Genomic DNA, 17475 nt, shown 5'->3' with positions numbered 1-17475 from the left:
AGGTGCAAAAGAATTCATAGCTAATTCGTCAAGAGAGATCCCACTTTGAAACCAGTGGCATAAAATCCGTTAAATAGGGGGCTTTCTGAGAAAAATATAATGGTATTTTTGCAGACTGGCCCTTTGGACGAAATCCTACTTTTAGACTATAAAAACGCTATCGCTTGGTCATCTACGGTCTAATAAAATCTATTTTTTTTCTTGTAATCGGCTATGGAAAGACAGATTTTTCTGTTTTTGAACCATGCCAATTGTTTCTTCCGTTCGCAGGATAAAAATGATTTTGTGTTTTCTTTTCAACGCGATTAAAAAAAAGAGTGGTAACATTGACAAAATAGGTATGAGGTAAACTATTGGAAGCAAGTGGCTTTGCAATCAATGTGGTACTGTCCACATACAAAAAAAATAAAAAAGTGGGGTGGCCGGGTTGACATGCAACGTCCCATATATCTTTATAATTATCTTACTATCAAATGAGCCAAGTTACAGCGCTCTATGAACATTTTTGGAGCTTATGCAAAAAAATTATTAGTTTCGAAACGTGTGTGATGGTGAGTTTTATGAGATTTTATATATCTACACCGCTTTCACTCACTGTTTTGTTTTTGTATGTGAATGCTCAAAACCATTGCTGTTGCTTCGCACATGTTGGATGCGGTGAGAAATAGAAGTTCGCTTCGAACTTAGCCTTATAATGGCTCTCAGCAGAGCTTGGGCAGAGGTTCGGGCAGAGCAAATGGCGTCTCTATACATTATTACCGTAAGCACCAATCAAATAAATGGCCAATTATAAATTATTACTAAACAAGAAAGGAAGTTAGCTTCGGCCAGCCGAAGCTTACATACCCTTGCAGGTTTGCCTATTTAAAATCAAAACGCCTTCTTCCTACAAAGTTCCAATATTCTGTCTATTATTTTTTTGTATTATTTCTATGGGAGCCATAAGATATAGTGGACCGATTCGGCTAGCTCCGACATATGTACTACCTGCAATAAAAAACGACTTTTGGAATAGTTTCATCGCGATAGTTTAGAAACTGAGAGACTAGTTCGCATCGAAACGGACAGACGGACATGGCTAAATGGACTCGGCTATTGGTGCTGATCAAGAATATATATGGGAAATTCTCTGCTGTCGCACGCGACGCACAGTGGCGCCTTGGGCCAAAAAACGTGCAATAAATCACTTTTTCGACTTTGTCCTAGAAAGTTGTGACCCATACCAATCGACAGGTAATTGATCCACTATTACAAATATGTAACCCTTTTTCAAATCAAAAAATTTTTGTAAAAGATATGAATTTTCAAAGTTGAACAATTTTTCACTTAAAAAAAACACACCGTTTTTAGGTAATTTTTCGCACTTCCGGGGGTTTTTCTTAAAAACTAGGTATCGAATCGCTTTGCTTCTTTTTTCCACGGATTGGTGTGTTAGTTAAGAGTAAAAAAAGTAAAACATATTGCAGTTTGCCATGCGCATCTCTTAGTTATGAGTTATTTGCGAAACGTCCATTTTTTCCATATTTTTCAACTTTGATGGAAAATAAAAAAAAACTATTTAATACTATTTTTTTTATACTTCCGTAAAACGTTATTTGGACTTTCTTCTTGATATTACGAAAGTTGTAGCTGCGTCCGCCTGCGTCCGCGGTTTTAAGAGCCAAAAAAGGGAAAAAAGTCATGGTCCAAGAAATTGCATATGGCGCTACCTTGTGAAATGACCATCTCTATTCATGGGAAACGTTTTTTATGTTATTATTGATTGTCAAATGGGGATTTTATTTTACAATTTTTATATGTTTTGCCTGGCAATTAGTTATCAAAAATATTGAAAAACCGAGGCGTTACCTTCAGGTAGTATGCAAAGGTAAATTATGCAGGTATACATGTACAGGTACATATAGTAGTATGTAGAATCAAAACAACATATAACTGTCCTCTGATTTAGCAGGTGCATACAGGTAGGCATTCATTGACAGAAAAATATAAGCTTGCAGTCTCCTACAGGTAGGCTGGAATTTAATTTGAACACCTGCAAAATACTTAAATTGCGTAATTCTACCTAAGGTTGGCGTTTCACTTTTTAAGGCGTTTGATAAACTCTTTACCTGTTTGTACCTATCAGGTAATACCTCACACTATATATTGCATTGTAGGCTTAATCCCTGGATTAGTCTATGACTGAAAGTTGACGAGACACGTTCTTTGTATTCTCCTTATTTTTTTTAGTTAAAAATGGCTTTAAACAACTCAAAATTATATGAACTGTTTAGGTCAACAACTACCTATTCGGAGTTCAAAGAAGCTGTTATAGAAGAACTAAAACAGAGCAACGAAAATATATTACACACTCTTAATCTGACATATGCAAGCATTAAATTGAAATGGACGAATGTCAGCCGCAACGCAGGGAGGTTTGCAATGAAATACGAGGACTGGCTCAATGACGAAACTATCCTGGATATACCGGCCGAGGAAGAGCCCACCACATCAACAGGTCGTGGAAGAGGAAGACCATCTAAAAGTATGGAGGATTGTCAGGAACGCACAAGGAAAAGAAAACTGAAAGATGCAACTGATGATTTAACCACGGAAAATGTTTCCGAAGCGCTTTCTTTAAAATATAAAAAGGACAATGAAAAAGTGAGAGCGCAGATTATAGAATCGGTTGCTGAGGCAAGTCCGCCTCGACTTATAAGGATTAAGGAAAGCATTCCCACGCCTCCGAATGGACTTATTAAGAAGTATGGCTTGGAAGAGGCATTGGCTTTATTTATGGACTTAGAACTTTCAAAAGAAAAGTATGAGATATTACGGAAATCTTTACTGCGGCACGGAGTCGACCTTTTACCCGGATACAAGTATATTTCAAAAGCAAAGGAAAGTTCACGACCACCCAATACGGAATTTACGGAAGTATCTGCGAAAACCAATTTCCAGGATCTTATGAATCACACAGCAAAACGAATTCTGGAAAGTCTTCCTGTAAATGAGATGGAAAATCTTCCGGAAAAACTGACACTGATCAGTAAATGGGGCTGCGATGGATCATCTGGACAAAGCGTTTATAAACAAAGGATATCTTCCGATGACCCTACAGTATCGGACGGAAATATGTTTATGGCATCCGTTGTTCCCTTGAGAATTAAATCTGATGAGTTTGAATATTGGAAAAACCCTCGTCCGTCATCAGTACATTATTGCCGACCAATTATGTTTCAATTCGCAAGGGAATCACCGGAACTGATAAAAGACACTGTGAATGACATTAAAGAACAAATTCGCAAGATAAAGCCCGTAAAACTGGAAATTAGTGAAGGAATATATGTTAAATGTTACTATGAATTTCACCTGACCATGGTTGACGGAAAAGTCGTTAATGAACTGACAAATACTAAGTCAACGAAGTCATGCCCAATCTGCAAAAGGACGCAAAAGAATTTTGGAAAAGATTTGAACGATTCTACAGATGAGGAAAATTATGAATATGGAATTTCACCCTTACATGCTCGGATAAGGTGTATGGAGTTCTTGCTGAAACTAGCGTATATTATTCCAAACGAAAATGAACACTTTGAAGAAAACACATCAAATAAGGATAAGGAAAGCATCAGAAAGAAGAGAATACAGAACGATTTTTTCAAGGAAGTTGGATTAAAAGTAGATTTCCCTAAATACGGATACGGAAACTCAAATGATGGAAATACTTCGAGGAGATTTTTTGAACAACATGAAGTTGTTACTCGAATCACTGGAATTAACAATGAAATAGTTAAAAGGTTGGGAACCATCTTAAATGTTTTAAACTGCAAGGAAAAGGTTAACTCTACAAAATATGGAGAATATGCCTCAAAAACGGCATCACTTTTAGAGGAATTGTATCCACAAAAGAAATTGACCCCGACAGTCCATAAGATATTGGCGCATGGAAAAGAAATAATCGAATACCAGTGTTTGCCAATTGGAGAGCTTTCCGAAGAAGCGCAGAAATCGCTAAACAAATTTTATAAAAAATACAGATTGCTGAATACATTTAAGACATCAAGAATGAGGGAAAATGAGGATCTGTTCAATATGTTGGCTGCATCTTCTGATCCTCTAATTTCCTCATTGCGGCATGTTAAGTCAAGAAAAGAGTTAGAATCTAGTAATTATAGTCCAGAAATGTTAAGTCTATTGGATTTACCAAGTTTACCAAATTGTGACCATTATTTCAAAAAACATGAAATATAAAAATTTTTATTTTTAAAAAAAAACTTTAATTTTTTTTTTTTTGTTTTTTTAGTTTTTAAAAATTAAAACATAAAAAAATAAACTAAACAAAACGTAATTTAAAAAAAAAAAAATTTTTTTTTTTAAATTCCAATTTTTTATTTATTTTTTTTTAATAAGTTTTAAAAATTACAACATGAAAAAAGAAACTAAAAAAAACAAAAACTTTTTAAAAAAAGTTTTTTTGTCGGAAAAAAATGGATTTGTTTTTAAATTCTGACTTTGCCGATTTGTAAGTACGCCTCTGCCACGCCCACTCCCTGTCTCAAGCAATAATTTGAAAGGTGGATCAATTATCTATCATTTGCCGTTTACAAAATTCAATTATCTTCACTGGTTCAAAAGTTATGATTTATTACCAAAAAAAAGTCAAAAGGCGCCACTGTGCGACGTCTACGCTGCCGATGAAGGTACCCAGCGGCTTTGTCTGAATGTTTCCCAGACCTCGCAGCATGGCATAACTTTTTTCTAGCTTTACGCCGAGCATCTTTTTAAACGCTGAGTAGCAAACAATTGATACGTCCGCTCCTGTGTCTACAAGGCACTGTATGTTCAATCCGTTCAGTCTGATCCCCTTCAGGCGCTTTGATGATTTGATCACTTGCACAGATCTGGTCACCTGTGGACAGTCCTTAGAAATATGTCCAATACCATCACATTTAAAGCATTTGGTGTCCGTCTTGCAGTCCTTCCTCAGGTTGTCCGCTGATCCACAATTAAAGCAACGACTGTTGTGGCTGGTTACAGTAGACATGTTTTTTTTGGCACCACTGTGCTGCTTGACTTGGTTGTTCGATTGACACTTGCGTTGGTATATTTAGAACTTTTCTTTTAGCTCTTGAAACTCCTTACAGCTGTACAAGTTAAACTTAAACTCACTTGGTATATCCAAACCATCCACAATGTACGCAATGAGAGACTCTCCGTCAATTGAGCCCTGTAAAGCTATATTTTTCATTATTAATATGTACTCCTGAAAACTCTCGTCGTTCTTTTTCTTCCTTTCTGCTAGTTTGGCATGTAGATCGGCGCTTCGCATTGTGCGCTTGAACTCTCCCATTAGCACATTTTTTAGCTGATCGAACGAATTAATGACTTCCGACTCCAGGAACAGCTTGGCCAGCTTTACCATCTTTCCTCGTGCTTGTACATATTTTTGCTGATCACTTAGTCCATACGCGTCAGCATTTTGTTCAAAATTGTTGAACCACTGTTCCACAGGAATACTCTCTCCGTCAAAGTCTGGAACAATGTTCGCGAAGTTGTCCACTGAAATTGTTGGCCTATTTCGATCTCTTTCCGCAATTTCGTCTGCATTAATTTTCAGCGTAAGAAGCTGAATTATTTTCCCAAGACTTTCGTTATTCATTTCGGACAGATTTATATTTTGGCGTTCCTTTTCTCTTTGCTCAATTTTCACTTCTCGCTCGTTTGACTCGTTGCGATTTTTCTGCAACCGAGTTAAAGCACCAATTCTCTGTCTTCCTTTTTCTATTTCCTCTTCACTCATACTTTCGTTTTCACTGTTTTCTGACGACGTTGTGACGCCTCAATTTCGCAACTTTTCGATTTAGCTGATGAGCTTGTAATCGTCGTGTCCAACGAGTTGACCGGGTCGAGCCCCCAAATGTAAGGTACTGGGCCTGGTTTATTTAATAGTACATAAGATATTTGTATGGAATAATGATAAATCAATAATAGTTGGTTACGAAACGACTTCGAAGAACGGAACTTAGAGCGACGACACTTAGAGCAACGGAATGTAATGACTCTTGACGACTTCAATTCCATTGGATTAGCGATAGACCCTCCGGTCCACACTAGGGATGTCGAAAATATATCAAAATATCGATATATCGATGATATTTTTTTAAAAAAAATATTATCATAGCGATATTTTTTTGGGCCGAAATATCGAATATCGATATTATTTGTAAATGATATTTTTGTCCTTTCTAATGGTTGGTCACTTTAAAGCCTTAGCCGACGCCAAAAAAAACGCGAGAAATGAGCGCAAAAAAGTTTTTCACAGAGTTTTCAACAAACACAGCAAAGTGCACATTGTGCTGTAAAATAATTAAAACTAGCGGAAACACATCTAACCTAACGTCGCACTTAAAAAATAAACACCATGATGCTTTTCTCAAATGTTCAAAGGTACGTAAATGCAATAAGCCGGAATGTGTGTAAAAGGCGACACACACACAGTTTAACTGTTGTCAAATCACATATGTATGTACGTATGTGGTACATGCACGTGTGTCGAAAGTGCAACATTTTTTTTTATTAAGTATATACAAATTTTATAAATTATAAATGTATATTTTAGAGCACCACCAAAGGAGAACGTGAAAGTCAAGCCAGTATTCAACATTTGTTCTTAGGAGAAAATCGAAAAGGTAAATATCTTTAAAAATTTACTGTATTAAAGTATCCATTTCTAATTTATTATTTATTTTAAAAATTTTCCAGCAAAAGACAAAAACATCACAGACTCCTTAATCAAAATGATTTGTAAAGACAATATGCCCGTAAGATGTGTGGAAAAGGAGGGACTGAAAGGTTTTGTTAAAACATGCGTTCCCAACTACAAATTACCAAGTCGATCGAAGGTTAGTGTTTGGAAAAACATAATATAAACTATATTCTTTTTCTGCGTAACCGTGCAAACTTATTTATATATATGGTACATATATTTTAAATAATCATTTTGCTGGTTGTTGACAGTGGGTATGGTATAAACTATGTACATATATCTGTGTTAATATTAGCTATTTAATTAATGCATAAAGACATGCCCATCTGTCAGTCTATTTCTACACAAACTGTTTTGGAAAATTTTTGAAATTTAAAGTGAAAATGAATGGGGTTCTTACACCTGCCTTAGTTAAACTTTACTTAAATAGTTTGTGCTGCAATAGGATTAACACCTCCCAAAATTAACTTTCATAATGAGCTTTATTTAGAAAGCAGTTTTTAAATTATGAGATTTGTTTGTAGGTTACAAATTTGATCTCCGAAAAGTACACACATTGTATGGAGAAGCTGAAAGGGTATTTTAAAGATGTGAATCACTTTTCCTTTACCTGTGATGGCGTAACCATCACGAACTCTACAAGATCCTTCTTAACAATAACGGTACATTTTTTAAAAGAAAATCAGCTTCAATCTGTATGTCTACAGGCTGCTAGGATGAGCCAGGTTTGTTTAAAATAAAAACTTTAGCATTGTGTTTGTTTTTGTGCGTTTTTAATATGATATTGTGTTCAATGTTTAGAATAACCATTAACTTAGCTTGGCGTAACCATCACGAACTTTACAAGATCCTTCTTAACAATAACAATAAATGTTGTTTTTGTGCGTTTTTAATATGATATTGTGTACAAAGTCTGTGTGTTTTAGACTATTTCAGTTTTGCTTGATTTTCTAATATTTTGTAATAATTTTTCTCTATTTAGTCTCACACCAGCGAATATATTTCGACACTTCTGGAAGGTGCTTGCGATGAATTCGGAATTGAAACATATAAAAGAAGGACATTAACTACGGACAACGCAAAAAACATGATAGCTGCATCGAGATTGTTTCTGGGTGCTGATAATCACGTTCCGTGTTTTGCGCACACGATTAATTTGGCAGTTAACGATTCTGTAAAGAATATTCAATCATTTTCCACGGTCTTAGATAAAGTCAAACGGATTGTTATGCATTTTAAGCACAGCTCAGCTTCTATGGACGCACTGAGGAAATGCCAAATGGACGAAGGAGTGCCAGAAGGTCGCATCAAAACCCTAATCCAAAGTGTGGACACTCGCTGGAACTCAAGCCTCGATATGCTTAACTCGTTTGTTATCCTCGCCGAAAACGTAGCGTTCGTCCTTCTGAGCAGGCGAAGCTCAATAAAATCACCGCAAATGCTTACACTAACAGAGTTAAACGTTTGCCGTGATTTTTGCAACGTTCTCTTACCTTTTAAAGATGCCACGGAAAAAGTGAGCGGTGATGCATACGTGACTGTAAGCTTAGTAATTCCCATGATCTGCATGATGTTGAAAAAAGTGAAAGATGCGAAAATACATTCGGAGGAGGGTATGCGAACCAAGGAAACAGTTCTAGAAATTTCCGAAGAACGTCTAAAAGATTTGCTAACGAACAAGATTTTGATTAAAGCTACCATGCTAGACCCAAGGTTCAAGAAAATGTACTTTGATTCGCCAATACTTGTAAGGGAAGTAAGTCAAACAATCTTAAAGGAAATGAAGGGGAGTACCCACGAAGAAGATATGCCTTTTTTTGATGATGAAATGGAACTCGCAATGCATGACTCAATAGCATCCAGCGAAAATGACAGTTTTTTGAATATGCATAACAAAACCATACAACTTCATAGTTCCGAACCGGACAAAGCCGAAGAAAAAGAGATGAAACTTTTTTTTAGCATACCGAATGCTAGTTGGCAAACAGATCCATTGGAATTCTGGAATGATCAAAAACAAACTATGCCAAATCTGGCAGCGGTAGCGTTAGCTTGCCTTATTACTCCTGGAAGTTCTGTTGCATCCGAAAGACTGGCCTCTGCCATTAAATGTGTGGTTTGCGACGCCCGCAGTCGTATGACGGACCAGCATATAACCGAGCGAGTCTTTTTAAAGTCCTTAAGTATAGATTTCTTTTCTTAGCATTTCATAAAATTAATACGCCTACTTTAAAAAATGGTGATGTATAATTAGATTTAAATCAACGGCTGTGTCCAAAAATGAAGATATTGAATGTATATTTTACTTGAATTTCTATATACTATTTGTTTGAAAATACTTATATGAAAGAATTACGAATCTGGCCAGGAAAACGGCCTTCTACTTAATAAAAAATGTGAATATGATTTGATAAAATTGTTTTATTTCTTGAATTTCTTCATATCATATGTGTTAAAGCAACATTTTAAGGGTACCGTGCTCTCTGAATTTTAAATGAGCAGCCTGTGATGCCCCCTTCCATTAAAATTTTCATATTTTGAAAAAATAGAATATATCATCGATATATCGATATTTTAAATTGATATTTGGAAATATCATTAATGATATTTTTTTAAAAACCAAATATCATCGATACGATATTTTTTAAAAATTCGACAACCCTAGTCCACACCCTCTGTGTGTTCCTTCCACTTTTCTTGCCCCAGACTTTCTTATCTCTTTCCGATCTGGCCACACCGTCGATACCGAAGCACAGCTGACCTGGCCGATGACAGCTATTGATATCGTGAACTATGTTTGACATATATATATAACTATACATGTGCCGGCGAAATTAAGTCGTTTTTCTGCCGCGAACTTATGTCACTTTAAAGCGTCATAAGTTCGCCATATCTAATTTTGAAACGACATAATTTCGCGCGATTTTATGTCGTTTGGCAGCGACATAATTTCTCGGCTGGAGAAATTATGTCGTTTTTTCTGCGGAGGATTTATGGCGTTCTCAAACGTCTTAAGATCGCGCGAAATTATGTCGTTTAAAAACGGAGGAATTATGTCGGAGGAATTAAGTCGTTACCCCAGACAGCATTATTTAAAAGTTTAAAAAAATCTTTTTCAAATGCATTTTTTGCATTAGTTCTATGAAATGTATTCAAGTCAATGTATGCTTTTAACCAAGGCTTCTGCAAGAAACGAAGACCTCTATGGATTTTTTTTAGAATTAAACCATTTTCTATACACTGTTGAAGATTTTTATAATGAATAATATATTTTTCTTTATCCCTTAAATCAGCAATTAATTTTTTAATTTTATCTCTGTTTGTTGGTAATTGATTATTGCAACAAAATGGAGGATCATTGTGTTCGTTATGTAATTTATAAGGATATTTTAAATCCACCTCAAAAATGTATCCATATTCACTATCATCTCCAATCTCTGAAATATTAATACTATCAAGTGATTCCCTTGAAAGCCATTCAAAACCTCCATATGGTAAAGATTGTGACATAGCCCAACCATATAAATTATTTGCATCCAAATAAACTAAATATGATGATTTTTGAGTACTATCAAAATTATCAACATATTTATTATTTGCTTTAGCATATCTACATGTACATTGTACTAAACCACCTCGAATACCACTTTGAATAAATTTATATTGATCTATATCAAATCAATAAAAATAAATCTAATTCAATTTTAGTACATTTCAGCATAGCTTCCCATGATAAACCTGGTGTTGTGAAAAAATGTGCTGGATCAAGTGAATAAATTTTAATGCAAAGTCTTCGGAAGTTTTCAAAGACATCAGCCATTAATAAAACATCTGTTTTCAAATATAACTCTAAATAATCTTTTAAGTTCTCACATGAAAACTCATTCCATACCTCTTGTGCGTGAGTGTAATTTTCGTTTGAACATTCATTTTCAGTTAAGGAACTATAGAAAGCTTCTTTAGGAGGTAATATACTTTCTTTTAATTTCTCAACTGAATCTAAATATTCATAAGGAAATACACCCTTTCTTCGCATAAGGTTAAACTGATTTTCATTTGGGAAAAATGATTTTGTAATATACATCTGTTCACTATCCAGGTTTGAAGCTAATGTATCTAATGCAGAAGGCATAAAACGAAACGAATCTAGAAAACGGATTTCAAAGTTTTCACCATTACTAATAGTTATAATTTTTGATATTGAAATATATTGTTCCTTATTTAATGGAATTACCTTTATTTCACCAGGTATGAGAGCCAAATCTTTTATAAATAGATGACAATCATACCTGGTGAAATTGTGGAAGAAAACAGGAATAAATTTTGGGACTTTATATTTTAAATTGCACGCATTATGTGCTGCACCCCTAAATTTTCCTGTGAAGTGACAGTGATCCCTAACTCTATCTAATAAAAGAGGAGTGTTGCATATATGACAATTAATTGATTTTTTAAAATCTTCTTCTTCAACATCAGATATAAGTATAGGTACATTTTTAGAAATATGATTCTCAAATATAAGTGTTAAATTTTCTATAAGAGATAGGAGGAAATTCATTCCTGAGTTTAATTTAGTTTCTAAAACAAACTTATCTAAACTATTATCATGTGCACATTTTATATAGTATGCATATGAAATAGGCTTATGAATATTTACTATATTTAAATTTAATGTTTCAATTTTATTAATAGGTTGAAGGATGCATTCAAAATCAGCGTATACTGTGAATGGTATCATCACTTCTGTTCAGACGAACACTAATAAAAATAAACTATAATACTTTATGAGCTCTGTGCATGTCATGTGACAGTTGTAAATCGATCCAGAGCCATAAACTATGATCTGTAATTGTAGACCCTACAAGGGAGCGGTGCTAGCACTTGTAATCTTTAAGTGCAGGCCACTTGAGCCAAACCGAAGATAATCACTTGAGATGCTTCTCACACTGCGCCAAGGGTTCCTGTGCGGGGGTCAAAAGATAACTCTCCCGCGCAGGCAGACGCGGCCTCTGCGTAGGCCACAGATAAGACCAGAATAAGAATTTCATGTTAGTTTCCTAAGCAGGGACTTAGAAAATAAAATTCAGTTTTAATACAGAACTCAACTGAAAAGGTTGTTTTACTTAATTCATCCCTTTCATTTTGGTCCTTCGACAACTCTGCAGTTTTCCCCCACCAGTGGTAAGAGACTCAGAACTTAGGCCAGCACCTAAAAAATAAAATCTGTAACACTTACAGTTTTGTTTAAGGTGTTAATGAATAATTGACTCTTGTTGTCCCCCACCAGTGGTAAGAAACAGAGTAAAAAATTGTAAAAAGCAAAAAGATATAAAAGAATCTTTTCTGTTATAACAAATTAATCAATTATAGTATTGCAACAAAAACGTCAAAGTTTGTTGTGAAAGTGGTCGAGAAATTGACAAATTACAAAATAAAAATAATTTTGCCATCGAGCAATTATTATTTTTGGCGTTTTCGAGGCCTTCAACATCGAAAAAGTGATTTAATAAAATCAGGCGTATTCGAGGCCGACATCGAAAAAGTGATCACGGGTGTAAAAAGTGACTCCCGAAGTTACAAATAAAAAGTGACTCCTAAATTTAATAATATCAAAGTGACCCCAAAAAGAAATTCAAATAAGAAGTGACTCCCAAATTTATTGAAAAAATAACGAAAAAAAGTCGTATCAAAAAGCTAAACTTTGGACGGGTATAATAATATCAAAGTGACCCCAAAAAATAAAATAAATACAAAAAAATAAGTGACTCCCAATATAAAAACCAAAGCAATAAAAATCCCAAAAAATCTAAAAAAAAAAAAACTCAAATCATCTTTAAACCTGCATACAAGGACTCCAGGACTTCAGCACGTCTACGACTACTACAACTACAAGAGCGAGGACAGCATCGGAACAATTAGCGGAAAAAACAAAACATCGAAGATTCAGCAGCGACAACAACAGCGGCAAAAATATATAGGATCAGATAAGTCCTATATATCAAATTCAATTTTTTTTTTTAAATACAAATATTATATTATTACATTATTATTATTATATTATATTATTATATAAAAATATTATTTAAGTTTTCGAGAAGTAAATTCAAGTTTTAATAATTACAAATAAAGTAAAAAGTATATATAAAATGTTGTCCGATCAAACTATCGCACTGATCAAAAGGCAGGTGGAGATCACAAGCGCCAGTAAGGCGCTTGAAGATCTCCCGAGCTTATCATTTGAATATTTGAAGAAATTTGATGAGCTGAAGGCCGAGTGCATGGAAAATCACAAAGCTTTGATGCATATTGGAGTAGTCGCGCATGACTACTTCACTAAGAATCATTACGAGCAAATGCTCTCTATTTTCAATAAAATTAAAATGCGAATAGATACAGTGTTAGCTGAATCTGATAAGTCCGATGGGAAATTAATGGTGAAAGAGCAAAATATAGAAACAAATTTAAACTGCGAAAGCCAGTTAGATACTGCGATAGAGCAGTTAGAAAAATATTTAAAGGATACTTTTGAGGATATTCAAAATGATAAATTTCAGACTTTTGAAATTAGGATTGGGAAGATTAATTTTTATTGGGATAAGCTAGTTCTTTTAAAGCAGGGAAACACTACGGACGTCACGATTAAAAGGTATACTGATATATTGGAAGAATTAGCATTCGATATTTCCATGGTTACCAAAGATATGAGAAAAAAACTCGAGAAAATTGTGCCTAATAAGGTAGAAGTTGGAAATCATAAAATTGATGATTTGCCAACGCTACCTAAAATTCAGGTACCCACATTTTATGGAGATTCCAAAGATTGGGACCTATTTTATGAGTTATTTAATGAACTCATACATTTAAGGGAGGATCTCAGTCCTTCCTTAAAATTTAATTACCTTAAAATCTCGCTTAAGGGAGAAGCCAGGAATGTGGTTTCTCACTTATTGTTGGGATCAGGTGATAACTATGAGGCCGCTTGGGAATTGTTAACCAAGCGGTATGAAAATAAAAGGAAAATTTTTTCCGATCAGATTAATCGCCTTCTTGATCTCCAAAATCTAAATGTGGAATCAGTTCGGCAATTAAGAATGTTTATTGACACAATTAATGAGTCAATTCACATGATAAAATTAAAGGCACAAATTTCAGACGAGGTTGATATAGTCTTTGCACACATAATAATCAAAAAATTTAACAAAGAAGCTCTGCAACTATATGAGAGCCATGTTAAAAAAACGAAAGAAATTCAAGCATTGTCCGATGTCATTGAATTTTTAGAGCAACGACTCAGTTCGATTAGCTCAGTTCAGGATGAAAAACCTGCTAAAAAAGTGTTTAGTAGCAATATGAAAGAATTGTCTACTAACAGTTGTCCGATGTGCAAAAGTACGGGATATTTGATACTACAGTGTCAAAAATTTAAGGCTTTGAATCCATCTGAACGGATGGAAAAAGTAAAAAAGGCACATTTGTGTTTTAAGTGCCTTAAACACTCTTATAGTAAGAAATGTCAAAGTGACATTTCATGCTCGATTTGTAAAAAAAATCACCATAGTATGCTACACATTTACGTCAAGTCTAAAACAGACCAAAAAGTAGAAAAAACGAATGAAAATAAAGTAAACTCGTGTATGACATCGGATCAAGCGTTGCTAGCTACAGCACGCATTCAAATTCAAACCTCTGAGGGAGGTTTCGAAAATTTCCGAGCTTTGATCGACAGTGGTTCTCAAAGCACAATAATTTCAGAAGAATCTGCGCAGATTCTGAAATTGCCCAAAATTCGGTCTCAAACTGAGATCAGTGGAGTATCGTCCACGGGAAAGTGCATCTCGAAGCACAAGATAAATCTTTCAATTAAACGAAATAATTCCCAGAAAACGATAAGAGTTGAAGCACTTATACTTCCAAAACTAATGAGGGCTCTCCCAGTCAACACTGTTAATGTTGACAAAACAAAGTGGGAGAAGTACACTTTGGCTGACCCAGACTTTAATAAGCCGGGTCGTGTAGATCTGATAATTGGGGCAGATCTATACACTCACATTCTGCAAAATGGAGTGGTCAAAATTAATGGCCTCCTCGGTCAAAAAACCGATTTCGGGTGGATTGTCTCTGGATGCAAAAAATCCAAAGGTAAGAAGACAATAGTAGCAACCACCATCGAATTAAAAGATATGGATCGGTATTGGGAAGTTGAGGAAGAAGACAAAAATGATATCGAATCTGAAATATGTGAAAATCATTTCATAAAAACTACGAAAAAAGGTTCAGATGGTCGATACATTGTGTCAATTCCATTTAAAGATGATGTCACCTTAGGAGATTCGAAGAAACAAGCAATGGCTCGTTTCATGAATCTTGAGAAAAAATTAAAAAGAAATGAGAAACTAAGGTTGGACTATGCTAAATTCATGCATGAGTATATGGATTTAGGTCATATGGTCGAAGTGCAGGAAGAAGGAAAGTACTTTTTACCTCACCAGGCAGTAATTAGAGATTCAAGCCTGACGACCAAATTAAGAGTTGTTTTTGATGCTTCAGCAAAAACAACAAATAATAAAAGTTTGAACGACATAATGTGGGTTGGTCCACGAGTTCAAAAAGATATTTTTGACATTATTATTAAATGGCGAAAATGGGAATTCGTAGTTTCTGCGGACGTTGAAAAAATGTATCGTCAGATAAATATTAATGATAATGATCTACAGTACCAATATATTTTATGGAGAGATTCTCCAGATGAAAAAATTAAAAATTATAAATTGACAACAGTCACATATGGTACTGCATCTGCACCATATTTAGCTACTAGAGTTCTAGTAGATATTGCTGATAAATGCAAAAACAAAGATGTAAGTGAGATAATTAGGAATGATTTTTATATGGATGACCTAATGACTGGGGCTGATTCTATAGAAGATGCCAATAATTTAATTAAATTAATTTCTCAAGAATTACAAAAAGTGGGAATGAATTTAAGAAAATGGATTTCGAACAGTTCAAAAATAATAGAAACTGTAGAAGATACAGGAGATAACAAGGTTCTCACTCTTGTGGAAAATGAAAGCGTAAAAACCCTGGGGCTTCAATGGGAACCGCAGAAGGATTTATTTAAATTCAAAGTAAATTGCGAGAATTCGAAAAACATAAACAAAAGGATAGTGCTATCAACATTATCCAAAATATATGACCCTTTGGGATGGCTGGCTCCTGTAACTATTTTAGGAAAACTTTTTATTCAAAAACTATGGATAAATAAGAGTGAATGGGATCAAGAATTATCCAAGGAAGATAAAGATTATTGGGTAAATTTTAAGGAAAATTTATTGCTTTTAGAACAGATTCGAATCCCAAGATGGATTAGTTCAAAAAATTGTTCAATAATACAGCTTCATGGATTTGCTGACGCTTCCGAAAAGGCATATGCAGCAGTGGTATACGCTAAAGTAGGGAATTGTGTAAACATAATAGCCAGCAAGAGTAGAATTAATCCAATTAAAAATAGAAAAACTATTCCCAAGCTAGAGTTATGTGCAGCTCACTTGCTTAGTGAATTGATCAAACGAATAATTGAATCCATTAATACCAAAGTAGAAATCTATGCTTGGAGTGATTCCACTATAACTTTAGCATGGATTAAAAATGGTGATAGTAAGGTCAAGTTCATTAGACGAAGAACGGATGACATTCGAAAACTAACTAATACCGAATGGAACCATGTGAAGTCTGAAGAGAACCCTGCAGACTTATCATCTAGAGGAATTTGTTCTAGCCAACTGACCACCTGTGATTTATGGTGGAAAGGTCCGAAATGGCTATCTGAGCCAAAGGAGCATTGGCCTCGACAGCAATCCAAAGAAGATGTGGTTATGGTAAATTCTATTCTAAATAACAAAACCGATGACCCCATTTACAAATTATTAGAGAAGTTTTCCAGCGTTGAAAAAATTATACGAATAATAGTATATTTAAATAGATTCATTCAATCAAAAACTAAGAAAGAATCCTATCCTTCTTTTCTATCCGTAAAGGAGCTGAAACGAGCTGAAAAGATCATTATTAAGAAACAACAGGAATATCAATTCAGTCTAGAAATAAGGTGCTTGGAAACAAAAAAGAAATTAAGACAAGTAATAGGATATTGTCGTTGAATCCATTTTTAGATAAGGATGGTATACTTCGAGTGGGAGGGAGACTACAAAACTCCAATGCAGAATTTGAAGTAAGGCATCCAATAATTTTAGACAAGTGCCATTTAACAAACTTATTGATCCAAAAGGCTCATAAAGAAACCTTGCATGGAGGAATAAACCTAATGCGAAATTATATCCAAAGGAAATATTGGATTTTCGGGCTAAAGAATTCCTTAAAGAAGTATTTGAGAGAATGTGTGAAGTGTGCTAGGTACAGACAAAATACTGCTCAACAAATAATGGGCAATCTGCCTAAATACAGAGTTACGATGTCCTACCCATTCTTAAATACTGGAGTAGATTACGCAGGTCCTTATTTTGTTAAATGTTCCAAGAATCGTGGACTAAAAACATATAAGGGATACATAGCCGTATTTGTGTGTATGGCCACCAAAGCCATACATCTAGAAATGGTAAGTGACTTAACCTCGGATGCATTTCTAGCAGCCCTAAGAAGATTTGTTGCTAGAAGAGGAAAAGTTGCCAACATCTATTCAGATAACGGAACAAATTTCGTAGGAGCTTCAA

General features: G+C 34.7%; 2 protein-coding genes across 4 annotated transcripts in view; both read left to right on the top strand.

Annotated features, from left to right (window-relative positions):
- LOC123002460 (uncharacterized) overlaps positions 1 to 17475 on the top strand; it is a 258559-nt gene that overhangs the window by 48429 nt on the left and 192655 nt on the right. The gene's annotated exons all lie outside the window — the stretch shown is intronic.
- LOC138913856 (E3 SUMO-protein ligase ZBED1-like) lies at positions 6281 to 9106 on the top strand. The gene is made up of 5 exons (XM_070218933.1): positions 6281 to 6429; positions 6602 to 6671; positions 6745 to 6884; positions 7273 to 7473; positions 7731 to 9106. Exons 3-5 carry the CDS (start codon positions 6780 to 6782, stop codon positions 8949 to 8951), a joined length of 1527 nt encoding a protein of 508 aa, XP_070075034.1. The 5' UTR covers positions 6281 to 6429; positions 6602 to 6671; positions 6745 to 6779; the 3' UTR covers positions 8952 to 9106.

Source organism: Drosophila takahashii, chromosome X (assembly GCF_030179915.1).
Source record: "Drosophila takahashii strain IR98-3 E-12201 chromosome X, DtakHiC1v2, whole genome shotgun sequence".
Taxonomy (NCBI): domain Eukaryota; kingdom Metazoa; phylum Arthropoda; class Insecta; order Diptera; family Drosophilidae; genus Drosophila; species Drosophila takahashii.
Note: the sequence above shows the minus strand (reverse complement) of the source record. Positions and strands in the feature narration are given on the sequence as shown.